The 12,609-nt window shown below is 34.8% G+C and overlaps 2 protein-coding genes across 5 annotated transcripts in view; both read left to right on the forward strand.

Moving 5' to 3' along the window:
• Positions 1-4,630: 4,630 nt before the first annotated feature.
• Positions 4,631-5,948, forward strand: LOC119085675. Its single transcript, XM_037196123.1, has 2 exons — positions 4,631-5,764; positions 5,838-5,948. The coding sequence occupies exons 1-2, from the start codon at positions 4,631-4,633 to the stop codon at positions 5,946-5,948; spliced, it is 1,245 nt and encodes a 414-aa protein (XP_037052018.1).
• A 6,341-nt stretch (positions 5,949-12,289) lies between these two features.
• The window catches only part of LOC119085168, a 70,970-nt gene continuing 70,650 nt past the window's right edge, over positions 12,290-12,609 (forward strand). For all 4 annotated transcript variants that reach the window (XR_005089248.1, XM_037195469.1, XM_037195490.1 and 1 more), the window contains exon 1: positions 12,290-12,511. The gene's annotated coding sequence lies outside the window, so the exon portion shown is untranslated. The remainder of the gene's footprint in view (positions 12,512-12,609) is intronic.

Below are 12,609 nucleotides of genomic sequence, written 5' to 3' on the forward strand. Positions count from 1 at the left end.
GCCTAAAAACTGAAATAAATAAAATTGGAGAACGCAAAAACTTCCAAGTGATCCGAATCGTAACACAACAAACCAGTAGAACAAGCAATCAGCATTTGAATTGCTCTCAAAAATCAAACGGTAAAATCCAGTGACGGAAATCGTGAAAAACATTTTACTGAACGAAATAAGTTTGACTGGAAACATGTAATAAAATTAGTAGAAGTAAACCTCCTAGTGACTGAATATTGGTCATAAGCCACGTTAATCAATGTTGGGAATTATTCGGCAAAGTAATTTCATCATATTATGTTTACGAAGGTTGAATAACAACACATTTTTTGTTCAGGAGTTCACAATCTATTCAAAAATCACCCGATACTTTCTTTAATTAACTTTATTATTCGATCCAAGTGATGATGTTCCGATGTAAAACAGATGCGAAATAGTTATTTATACAATCGAGGGATAAATCCTTTTCTAGGAACTAGATGTTTAGATTATCCGCAGGTCGAGTGTGACAATACACATCGTGTGCCTAAAAAAAGCATTTATCCCTCGGTTGTATAAAACGTTTTTCGCAAAAGAGGCAACGGATGGTCCTACTTTTCGTCACTTGTTGCGAAAAAAGAAAATGATTAAAAATACAGTGATAGGCAGAGAAATTTCAGCAGAAATTTGCTCCAGCTGTTTTTTAGCTGATACAATCGAAACTGTTAATACTTGTTGACATGGTTGAAGCTAACTGCTTCACGCGCGAGCGTGATAGAGGTAAAACCATATCAAGACTGCTTCTGACTATTTAATTAAATTTTGAACGTTAAAACAAAAAAATTGTTATTTATATAACAAGATAAAACTTTTATCCCGAGCTATGTAATGGATTTTACATGCTTTTGAAACCTAAAGCAAATTTCTTGTTTTACCTAGTTGTGTTATAAGCCACTTTTGACCCTACGGAAAACAAAAGCATGTCAAACAAATTTTCAAAAAGAACTGGTACCTATCACGGAATTTTTTTTTATTTGAGTATGTTATTAACTGTGCAGAACTATTTTACAAGACAGCTGAATATTATGTTCCGCATAAATGTACATTTTACATACCTCACTAAGTGCATCTAAGATGTACATTGTACTGCTACGTTAACAATTGTACATACTTGTCCCGAATTTGTACAGTATATCAGTATATTTTTCGTTGTTGTTGAACAGTACTATTGTACTTTTGAACAGTATTATTGTCTGTTGTGCTGTACTATGTAGAAGATAGAAGAGACTGATGCTTTGCTCAGCTGAATATTAATGCATTTTAGTCGAGGGGTGACGCACTTCCATTTAATCCATTAAATCCATTTAATCCATTTAATCCATTAAATCCATTAAATCCATTTAATCCAAAAAAAAATTTTTAGTTTTACCGAAATAATTAGGCTACACACCTGAAAAATTTGTAAACTAATTGCGAAAAATAGATTTGCACGATCCCCAGCTCGTTTAAGTACTCGTGAGGTATAGGAAAATTTTTTTTGTTAAAAATGGTATTAAATTTATTTAATCCATTTAATCCATTTAATCCACTTTACATCAAAAACTACTGAAAGTGGATTTTTTCGCTTTTTAACATTGTAGTATGAGTTGTAGTAAGTGGTTCGATCAAAATCAACAATTTTTGAGACTTTTACAGTATTTGGTAAAATGAAGTTTTTTCCTATTTAATCCATTTAATCCAATTTTTATTCCATTTAATCCATTAAATCCATTTAATCCATTAAATCCATTTAATCCATTAAATCCATTTAATACCATTTAATCCATTTAATCCATTTAATCTAGAAGTGAGTTACCCCTCGATTTTAGTTGTAAGTACACATTTGTACTTGTCCCGCCTCAAAAACAAAGTTCAGCTGTGCTGAATATAATATTTTTGGGAGTAATTTAAGACTAATTATCAGTCCATGAAAATTCAAGAAAATTTTAGAATTTCTAGAAAATTCAAGAAAATTTTAGAATTTCTAGAAAATTCTAGAAAATTTTAGAGTTTCTAGAAAATTTTAGAAAATTTTAGAATTTTCTAGAAAATTTTAGAAAATTTTAGAAATCGTTTTCTAAAAAATAGGCCCTGAATAGAACTGTTGGTAATTCTACATTCACTACAAAGGAAACACTGAGACTTGGGGATGCTGTCCACGAGAATTACGTTTATTCTCATCGTTTGTACAATTGAAATTCACTTTTTTATTTCCTTTTTTCTGTTCGTGTCCACTATGATCTCGTTCATTTCAATGGCATTCTTGATCAGGATTTCCGCGAGTGTTTCATGCCTGCACGTTAGTAAGCAGGCGTGACGCAAGTCCACACTACAAAAAATTTAAAAAAAAAAATTTAGGGACTAAGGAACAGCAACTTTTTGACTTTTCCCCCTTGGCTCCCACGACTCTTAAAGTATTATAATCGTTTTCTAGGCGTCAATACGAGTTCAACGAGCTATCGCACGTCTCATAAGGTTCAAAATTGGCCGAGATATTGCATTTCAAAATCTAGATTTTTGTATGGGAAAGGTCAGATTTGACCCATTCTGAAATGATGAAACCTTTGCTTGTTTGTTTGTTTGCTTGTGGAATCTATCTCGAGAACGTCGCCTACGATTTTGCTGAAATTTTGGGAGTTGTTTCTGGGCATGATTCTAAGACTTTTGACAAAAAAAATTTGGGTCGACATGATCTCGTTTAGGAGCTAGGGCTTTCGGAAGTTCCCATACAAGCCCCATATTTTTAAATGTAAAATGAACGTTTTATGTGTGTGTGTAAGTATTTGTATGTCTTTCTAGATATGTTATGATATGAAGGCTGTTTGGAGATGAAATTGGAAAGTTTTTTACTTTCAGTTTTGGAGTAGAAAATGGTCTTATGTGCAAAAACTGCAAAAGTTTTTAGATTTATCTGGAGAACTGTGGCAGATGGAAGGTTGGTTTCTTCGGCAAAGTCTTAGAGTTTTGAGAGTAGAATAGGGCAGTATGTACAAAAACTGTAAAATTTGGTCACTATCAGTTTTTAGACATATCTCGGGAACTGTGGCAGATGGAGAATTGGCGTCTTCGGCAAAGTCTCAGAGTTTTGGGAGTAGAATACGGGTGAAATGACCAAAACTGGAAAAGTGTTTCAATTTTATGTTTTTGGACTTTTTTCGAAATGCATGGCAGGTGGAATTTTGGTGTCTTTGGCAAAGTCTCAGAGTTCTGGGAGTAGAATACGGGCGAAATGACCAAAACTGGAAAAGTGTTTCAATTTTATGTTTTTGGACTTTTTTGAAATGCATGGCAGATGGAATTTTGGTGTCTTCGGCAAAGTTTTAGAGTTTTGGGAGTAGAATACGGGCGAAATGACCAAAACTGGAAAAGTGTTTCAATTTTATGTTTTTGGACTTTTTTCGAAATGTATGGCAGATGGAATTTTAGTGTCTTCTTTAAGGTTGGTGTCTTCGACAAAGTCTCAGTGTTTTAGAAGCAGAAAACAGTCCCAAATATGAAAATTGTCGGGTAGTTGGATTTTCCTGTTTCAAATGTGGTTTTGGTATTATCTTTTGTGTTACCGGACATATAAAACTGCTTTCTTAGTCTCTAAATAAAAACTTTTGATATGTTGTAACTGGCGTTTTAACCTTAAAACTCACAAAAGTACTGATATTAGACAAAAAACCTCTTAGAAGAGGAAGGGTGACGCAAGTCCTTTACTTACAAAAGTATTGATATCAGAAAGGGTGACGCTCAAGGCTCCGATACGCAAAAATTTAACTTTAACACCAATTCTTTATATTAAAAAAATTGCGTCACAAATGGCAGATGATGAGGACAACCAAACAACAGATTCATTAAAAATTATTAAAGTTAAATTTTTGCGTATCGGAGCCTTGCGCGTCACCCTTTCTGATATCAATACTTTTGTAAGTAAAGGACTTGCGTCACCCTTCCTCTTCTAAGAGGTTTTTTGTCTGATATGAGATACAATTCTCAACAAGAACCATCAGGATTCTCTTCATAGCAAGATGTACTTTGTACTTCACAAGAGGTCACAGCCGTTCCCAAATATGGACGTTGGACTTCAAACAAAATTCAAAATTCTTCGTGTAAGCGGTGAAGCAGGCATTCTAAGAAGTAAGTGTTTACAAAGAACCACAGAACACGATGGCGATGGACGGTGAAGATGACTTCTACCATTCGTAACGCCATAAACCTAGCGCACCCACTCTTCTAGGAAACAACATCCGGCTTATGTTTACTGTACTAATACAAAACAAACAATATTCACTAGTTAGGAAAAAAAAACAATTTCTATTATAGTAAGCAACACAACAACTGGAGGTCCTAACACCATTCCCCCAGCCAAACAAAATTTCTATTATATTATGGATGCTACAGTGAATTTTTCACGTATATACCTTTTACTTTCATGCAATTAGAAGTAACTACCCAACCCGTCTTAATCCGTTTTGTTACAGTAGTACACCTGCCTGCTACCTGACAACTTACTATAAAATCAGGTGTTGCCAAGAGTGACACATCAGTCTTGTTGAAGAGTTTGTCAAGTGAAGGTCTCTATCGATCTTGTCTATTAAAAATTTACAAAAAAATATTTCAAAAGAAAGTGTGAAAGATGGCCAAAAATCAAATGATGGAAGTGGAAAATAACTCAACTGCCGAAACGTTTCCTTTGAACTACGATTGCTCGTACGAATTGTTTAAACATGTTGGATTCGAGGAGTGCATCAACTTAGCAGAGGCCTACCATGGACTACGACCAGTTGCCAAATGGATATGCGAGAGAAGATTCAACAAATTTGCTTTGGATTTCCAGAAGCCTGTAAACCGCATCCTGAGTTATGCAGGACGAACCGCAACGGCGCTGATTTTAACGCTGAACAAGGCCAGATATACACCGCGTGATCTGATAAAAATCCATCGTGCTTGCAAACAATTGCGGTGCCTTACACTCAACGGATTTGACATGGAAAAATTTCAATGTAATCCATTTGCTAACTTTGGCAATGGAAAATTGGAAGAGCTTACACTGAATGAGTGCTCGCTTGCAAATGAAATTTCCTTCTTTGATGGTTACAGAAATTTGAAGAGTTTCAATATATTCAATTGTGAAGACATGAATGTCTTTGCCATCCAACGGTGCTTTAAAATCAATCGATTAATCAGTTTTACTTGCAATGATCAGTTTTTTCAAGTTCCACAGATGCTGACACTGTTACCCACTCTGGAGAGGCTCAGTTTGCGCTATAACCACTCACATATGACACTTGATATGCTGTCGCAATTGCCGTCACTGCGTTGTTTGACACTGCTTTGTGATCACGATAATATAAACGATGTGCTGGCCGATTTGGGGAAGAGTAATCGTTTGGAAGAACTGGCACTCGTCGATGTGGACATAAATGAACGAACGTTTCCGCTTATCAAATCACTTCAGAATTTAAAACTATTGTCAATTACCACGTCAACTAATTCTTGTTCTTTTCCAGCATCCAATGATTGGCCTACGAATCTCAAGAAACTAAAATTGGAAGGTTTTCGCATCGCTAATGGCAATATCGCGCCGGTGGTGGAACAACTTATAAATCTCGAAGACATGCTTCTAAAGAATTGCGAACTGTTGCGCAACGATTTTTGGGTCAGCGATTTTGATTGGATGGCAGATTTGGTAATCGATGATCTAAGTGGCAAGCGTATGCACCGAACTCTAAATGTTGCAATATACGTTGATTGTGACCAGTCACCCAAGGTAAGCAATTTTAAATAAGGAGAAATAATTTGACTAAAGTTTTCTAAAATCGAATTTTTTATCTTCTTTGCAGACAATCAAATCAGCCGAAAGTCTACGCATCACCAACTACGTAAAAAATCAAAATATGTTCGAGATATCGTATCCTGGAATGGACGGTCGTTTTCCTCAGATTCAGCTTTAAGTATTAATAGAAAATATTCAGTTTCAATTAAGAAGTTGTGGCTTCTCAGTGTGTGTAAATAGTTCGATCAAATAATAAAAATTCCTTAGTTTATCAATTGCACAATCTTTTATTTTATACCAAATATCACAAACAAATAATACAAATAAGTATGAAAAGTGGAGTCTAGAGAATTTTTCTCGTAGTATAAATACTTGCACAAAAATTGTGGCTTCCTGGAAGAGTGGGTGCGCTAGGTTTATGGTATGTAGTTCTTTGTAAACACTTACTTCTTAGAATGCCTTTTTCACCGCTTACACGAAGAATTTTGAATTTTATTAAAGTCCAACGTCCATATTTGGGAACGGCTACCTCTTGTGAAGTACAAAGTACATCTTGCTACGAAGAGAATCCTGATGGTTCTATTACCAAAACCGGGTATAGATCCTCAGCTGTTAAATAGCCTTATTGTAGGTGTACCTCAAGGTAGAAATCATCGCCATCAATATCTTCGAAGCCGTGTTCTGTAGTATTTTTGAAAACACTTACTTCTTACAATAGTAGCAGGTAGGATCGCTAATTTGATAAGACTTGCGGCAAATTAGTCGCTTCTACACAAGTTTAAACATTTTCGATGATTTTTTTTAAATTAGGTAAAATATTAAAATTGTCACCCGACTGAAAGTTGTGTTTAGTCGAGTAAATGAATCAATGCTATTATACAGTAACGTTTATTTCCTCAAAAAGGTTACATTTACCAAACCACTGCAAAATTTCATTAAAACTTGCACATCATTGACAACTTGATGATGGAAACGACGAGTTCTTTCGTTGCTTACATGTCAAGCCAATCTTGCAATCGATATCCTCGTCGCATGAATAGTTTAATGGTCGCATTCGAATGGCAGCACGACATCTCCTTTGAATGCAACGCTTTCCAGTGTCACATACCAGCGTCAAACCGTCGGAAAATCCACAAGGGGCCTCGTAACTGACCACACATTGATTGTCAACAATCCGTACTGTGTACCAGGCTATATCCGCGATATCGTGGGATGAATTTTCACACTGGCATTTGCCCGAACTGCATTTTAGGAATACTGGTGACATATCGGAATGCGCAAATAAGCAATCATTGTCGCTTGTACAGTCTCTAGAAAATAAATTTTGAGTATTTTCAGCATTTAAACCAACAATCACGAAAGTTAAAACAGAAAAAAATATCATGCTGAAGTAATACATTCTCCAAGTGATTTAATTTATTATTCGGTGTCTTTTAAAACGTAAAACAGAATGTAGGTAATACAATGTGCCACCCAATTAACCTGAATTGGCAAATATTGTTCTTGAAGTGACTGTGAGGCTAACGAAAACAATTCTATTTATCCAGTTGCTTCAGCATACAATTTGTGTTTCATTAAAAATAGAGTAAATAACAATACCAACCGAGTGGCGAAATGAGATAGTAACTGGCTTAAAATATTTTGCAATGAAATCTAAATTGATTGCCAATATTCAACTAGATAATTTCAACAATTTAAGGTCATTATAATAGTAGGAAGTTTGTGTAAATAATTTATCGTACCTACAAACTCGCACTGTGAGCTGTAAGCACGCCTATAGGTCGTAGGTTTTAGGGTTATTAGTCCTCCGTTATAGACCGACTTCTTCACTTATAAATAATGTAAAATTTGTATGTTTATAAGTGTGAAGAGAAGAGTTCATCTGTCATAATGTCCATAAATGTGTTTGAGTTTATTCGCCGATGATGCAGAAATTGTAGGGTATTTTTTGTTATATTCTAGCGGCGTTTCTAATTGAATAAAACTACGTTCTGTCTTCGCTATATTTCGGGCAATGTTTAGGCACTTCTTCCGACTTCATAAAACTCTAAATTATTCAGAATTTTCTTATTAGCACTTGTTTACATGTGGAATATGTTTGATGGTTTTGTAAACAAGTGTTTGGGAAAATGTACAGGTCAATTAGTGATGGTTGTGGTATTCGCATACCACCCACGGCTTGGAGAATTCACAACGTATGGGACGTTAACACACGGTCGATTTGTGAACAATCTAAGTCGGGAGAGATATGATGTAAAATCACAGTCCATATGATCAAGAGACTTGTACAATAGCACAACAGGCCCATCTGAGGCTTAGGTGCTGGGCTTACACCCTCCCATCTAATCTAATCTAATCTAATCTAAACAAGTGCTAATAAGAAAAATCTGATTTAATTTACGGTTTTATGAAGCCTGAAGAAGGGCCTAAACAATCATGATTTACGTCGATTTAAAAATAACTTGAAAAAGTTGCCCGACATAATTAAAAAGTAATCTTAAGTTGTCCGTGTAAATTTGTATGGAGAAAAAATTATCGGTCAACTCAACATTCAATAAATCGTGATATGTCCTATGGCTTTTGTGTAGATAGGACAACTCACGATTCAATGTGTTTAAATGTGAAATAAATGACCACTCACGATTCATATAGGTCAACTCTGCATTTTTATTAATTCATTAACTTTGTAAGACGAAATCGGCAATAATTAATAAAATTTATATTAATTAAGTAAACAAAAGACAAATCTTTAAAATAAAAGTGGTTCCATGTAACAGTAACATAGTTCCGAAATCGCTGAGAAATTTAAGTTCAAAGTTGAGATTTGTCAAATTAGTTCAACTTTCAATCAGTTACCTTAATGTAAAAAGTGAAAATTACAATTCATTTTCCACTGCATATATTTTGTATGGATGAATTACTTACAATTTTCAAGTTTTAAGTCAATAAGGGGAAAATCGTAATCTCCCGATAATAGTATATGCAGTGTACAGCAGACACAGATTTGGTTGCTTTTAACTGTATTACATATTTCTGCCTTCATAAGAGAACATGAAACCAATCAGACAACAATTACCTATCACATTGGCGGGTATAGCAGATTGACCCATTTTCATAGTACAGTTGAGTTGTGAAGAATATATCGCCAACGTTTGCTGAAACTCATTTGTCACTCATGGAATGTTTTATTTTCAACTCGATCTACTCGACGTGAACGTAAGTCTCCATGGTAATATTCACTGCAGCTCATGAAACTCCACGAAATTACGCCCGATGCGGTGCAATGGTTGCAGCTTATGGACATCAAGTTATGATTTTCCTAATGACTAGGAGAAATATTTTCCTTTCTCTCTTCTTTAATGAGGGATTCTTTTGAAAAATAGCCTACCGAAATCGGACGCATTTTCCAGTGGACTTTTTTATACGTGCCTAGAAAGGACTTCGACCCTAGAACCCAAAACCACTTTCAAAAAAATTCCTCGAAGCTTTTGTGACTGGTGAAAGGTGATCAAAAACCGAAAACTTGCACTTTTCTTACCAAAATTTCACCAGGTACACGAGCCGTACAGGGTCGTGTGGGGTGTCATTAGAAAGGTAATCACATGTACTATTGAGCCGAATAGAGACTCATTGATTTTAAAATTAATCCACACTGAAATATGTGCAGTTGAAGTTTTCAACCGAAAACTTGCACTTTTCTTACCAATATTTCTCCAGTTACACGAGCCGTACATGGTGGTGTGGGGTATTATTTGAAAGGTAATTTTATGTGCTTTTGGGCCAAATAGGGTCTTATGGGGTTTGGATGCATATGCGACGAAATATGGGCACTTAAACATTTCAACTTCTCATATTTCATCGTAGATGCTTTCAAACCCCCATAAGACCCTATTTGGCCCAAAAGCACATAAAATTACCTTTCAAATGATACCCCACAACACCATGTACGGCTCGTGTAACTGGAGAAATTTTGGTAAGAAAAGTGCAAGTTTTCGGTTGAAAACTTCAACTGCACATATTTCAGTGTGGAATAATTTTAAAACCAATGAGTATCTATTCGGCTCAATAGTACATGTGATTACCTTTCTAATGACACCCCACACGACCCTGTACGGCTCGTGTCCCCGGAGAAATTTTGGTAAGAAAAGTGCAAGCTTTCGGTTTTTGATCACCTTTCACCAGTCACAAAAGCTTCGAAGAATTTTTTTGAAAGTGGTTTTGGTTTCTCGGGTCGAAGTCCATTCTAGGCACATATAAAAAAGTCCACTGGAAAATGCGTCCGATTTCGGTAGGCTGTTTTTCAAAAGAATCCCTTGTGATTTATGTTTATGCTCATGTATCAAACCATACGAAATAATCATAAACTGCAGCTCAACATTTAAAATCTTAGAGTAATTATACCTAGAGAGGAAATTACGAACAGAATTACGTAAAATTTGTGGTCCCGACATGAAATACGTAATATTTGATAGTGTTGGTTTTTCCCTACTAAATTGGTGGGCAAATTAGCGCAAAAATTTAAATGTGCCTGCGAGAAGGATTCTTTTTAAAATGTGAACCTTTTACATACCACTGATATGAACTGATATCAACAAACACATTGTGTTTAACAGGTTTAACACAACGAAAATAATAGAAATTGACCCGTGTTGTTTTATGCAGCAAATTATAGTTGGGCAATCGGTCTCTTGAAGGAAAACTACAAATCAACAAACAGATGCAACTCGCGCAATTTTTTATTAAGCGCATAAAATCACCGGAAAAATGAACAGGCATTGCCCTTGACTCCTTTACTTTGGCATCCCGTAATGAATCACATTTGCACCATATTTAATTATTATTATTGCGAATGATTTCAAACAAAATTTCAAAATAGAGTTACGCGATTTAGAAAATACAAAACTGACAACTATCAAAATTGTCAACGCCTACATGTGTTAGTAAAAGCTCTACGTAAAATTGTACGAAATGTGAATCTTATACAAACTGATGTCGGGACCACATTTTATCGTACGAAATACCTCTCTAGGTATAATTACTCTAAGTTTAAAATGCTATTGCGAAAACGGACAAAACCGCAGAACCATCTATGAGCGCATAGCACAAAACTTTCGTTTTCTATTAAAAAAAAAGCTCAATTTAACAACTTTCATCAACAACTTACATTCAAATCTGCTATCACGTAATTATGGTTTTTACAATACGAAAAAATTGTTAGCAATAAAAATTTGATATAACTCACTAAAAAAAAAGGATCGAGAAAGATGCAGTCCCGTGTATATTGTTACAAATTCGGTTTATCATTGGAGCATTTGATGTTAATAATAACAGAAAATCAAGCGCCATCTTTTAGTCAGATAGTACACTATACTAGCAAAGAAGTGTTTTTTTACTGATATGTGGTCGGTGTATTCAATGTAATGCAAACAACTAAATGTAATGGAAACCTTCAGCGGAATACATTAATTACGGGATCTTACTCTCGACTGAATTCGAGAGCAGCGCTATATTCTCTTTAATTTGGCACACACCATTTGGTAGAATACAAGGTAAATATAGTGAGGAGGTAATGACATTCAGACGCGCCAATGACATCTTTTTAACTATATTTACCTCACTATATTTACCTTGGTAGAATAGGTGTGTTGAGGTGAATATTATGAGTGGGTAATGTAGAACCATCACTTCTGATTATTTTGCATACAAAAAATTCGTTAAAATCTTCACGATATGTAACTTATTTGGATAAAAAAAACCATTATAATATCATCAAACGTTAAGTGTCACCTAAAAACTGTAAAAACGAATTTTAACAAGCTTAAACCAACGAAAGCATTCTTCACCACCTCTACGTTGTTCACAAATTTTGTTGGTTATGCCTGTGTATGACGTTGTAACAGACCTATACGGCGCAGTACTTATATTTTTTGTGGATTTCCACATTCAGTAATTTATATTCTTAGGTTGTATTGTCATTACTAAATATGAAAATTAGGCGAAGAGGAATAGTACCATTTTTAATATCTTAATATAAAGTGTATATTGTATATGAACTACTGAACTACAGAAGATATATTTCATAAATATAATGCTGAAAGGAGTGTGTGTTTCAAAGCCCGATGCTATTTTGGATTTTAATTCAAAACTACCCGCCAGAATTACACTCGCGGAATATTGAAAACCAACACATTTTCTGTTTCGTGATTTTTTGTGAATTTTACATGTATGGAGAAATCAAAAAATCAAGTAAAACACAGAAACAGAAAATGTGTCGGTTTTCAAAATTCCGTGTGTGTATTTTAATAAAGAAAATCTTCTCTACCCTTACACATACTATCCATACACACGGTACCTATACCATAAAATGCTGTACCATTCGTTTGTAACCGTTGCAGTGGTCCTATATAATAATATATTATCAAAGAAGAAGAAAAAAGCAAATTCCCTTATGTATAGGTAGATGTTGTGAGCCGCATTCGTTTACGTTTGAAGAAATGTTATACAAATTCATAAAATTTCAGTCTACTCAGCACCGGCATACGGTTCGAATGTCTGGAAAAATTTCGTCGGTGCTCTGTGTGTTTTTTTGTTGTTTATTAAAATGTGTGTGTGAAGTGTTGTAGTGAATTCAATTTTATGGAAAACATGTTTTCTTTGAATTAAATTAAATTAATTAAATTAATTTGGGTTAATTGACATCAATTGGATAAAAAATTGGTTCAGAATGTTTTCAATTTATTGGTAAAAAATTGTGCATTAAAATCATATTGTCTCGAAATGAGAAGAACGAATTGCATTAAAATATACCTTGATGTGTGGAAAGAAGTAACATACAACGT

This window comes from Bradysia coprophila, chromosome X (assembly GCF_014529535.1).
Source record: "Bradysia coprophila strain Holo2 chromosome X, BU_Bcop_v1, whole genome shotgun sequence".
NCBI lineage: Eukaryota > Metazoa > Arthropoda > Insecta > Diptera > Sciaridae > Bradysia > Bradysia coprophila.

Bases quoted from the DNA above. Each gene is read 5' to 3' on its own strand.
- LOC119085675 (XM_037196123.1), top strand. From the start codon at position 4,631: ATGGCCAAAAATCAAATGATGGAAGTGGAAAATAACTCAACTGCCGAA. The intron at 5,765-5,837 runs GTAAGCAATTTT...TCTTCTTTGCAG, and splicing joins ATTGTGACCAGTCACCCAAG to ACAATCAAATCAGCCGAAAG.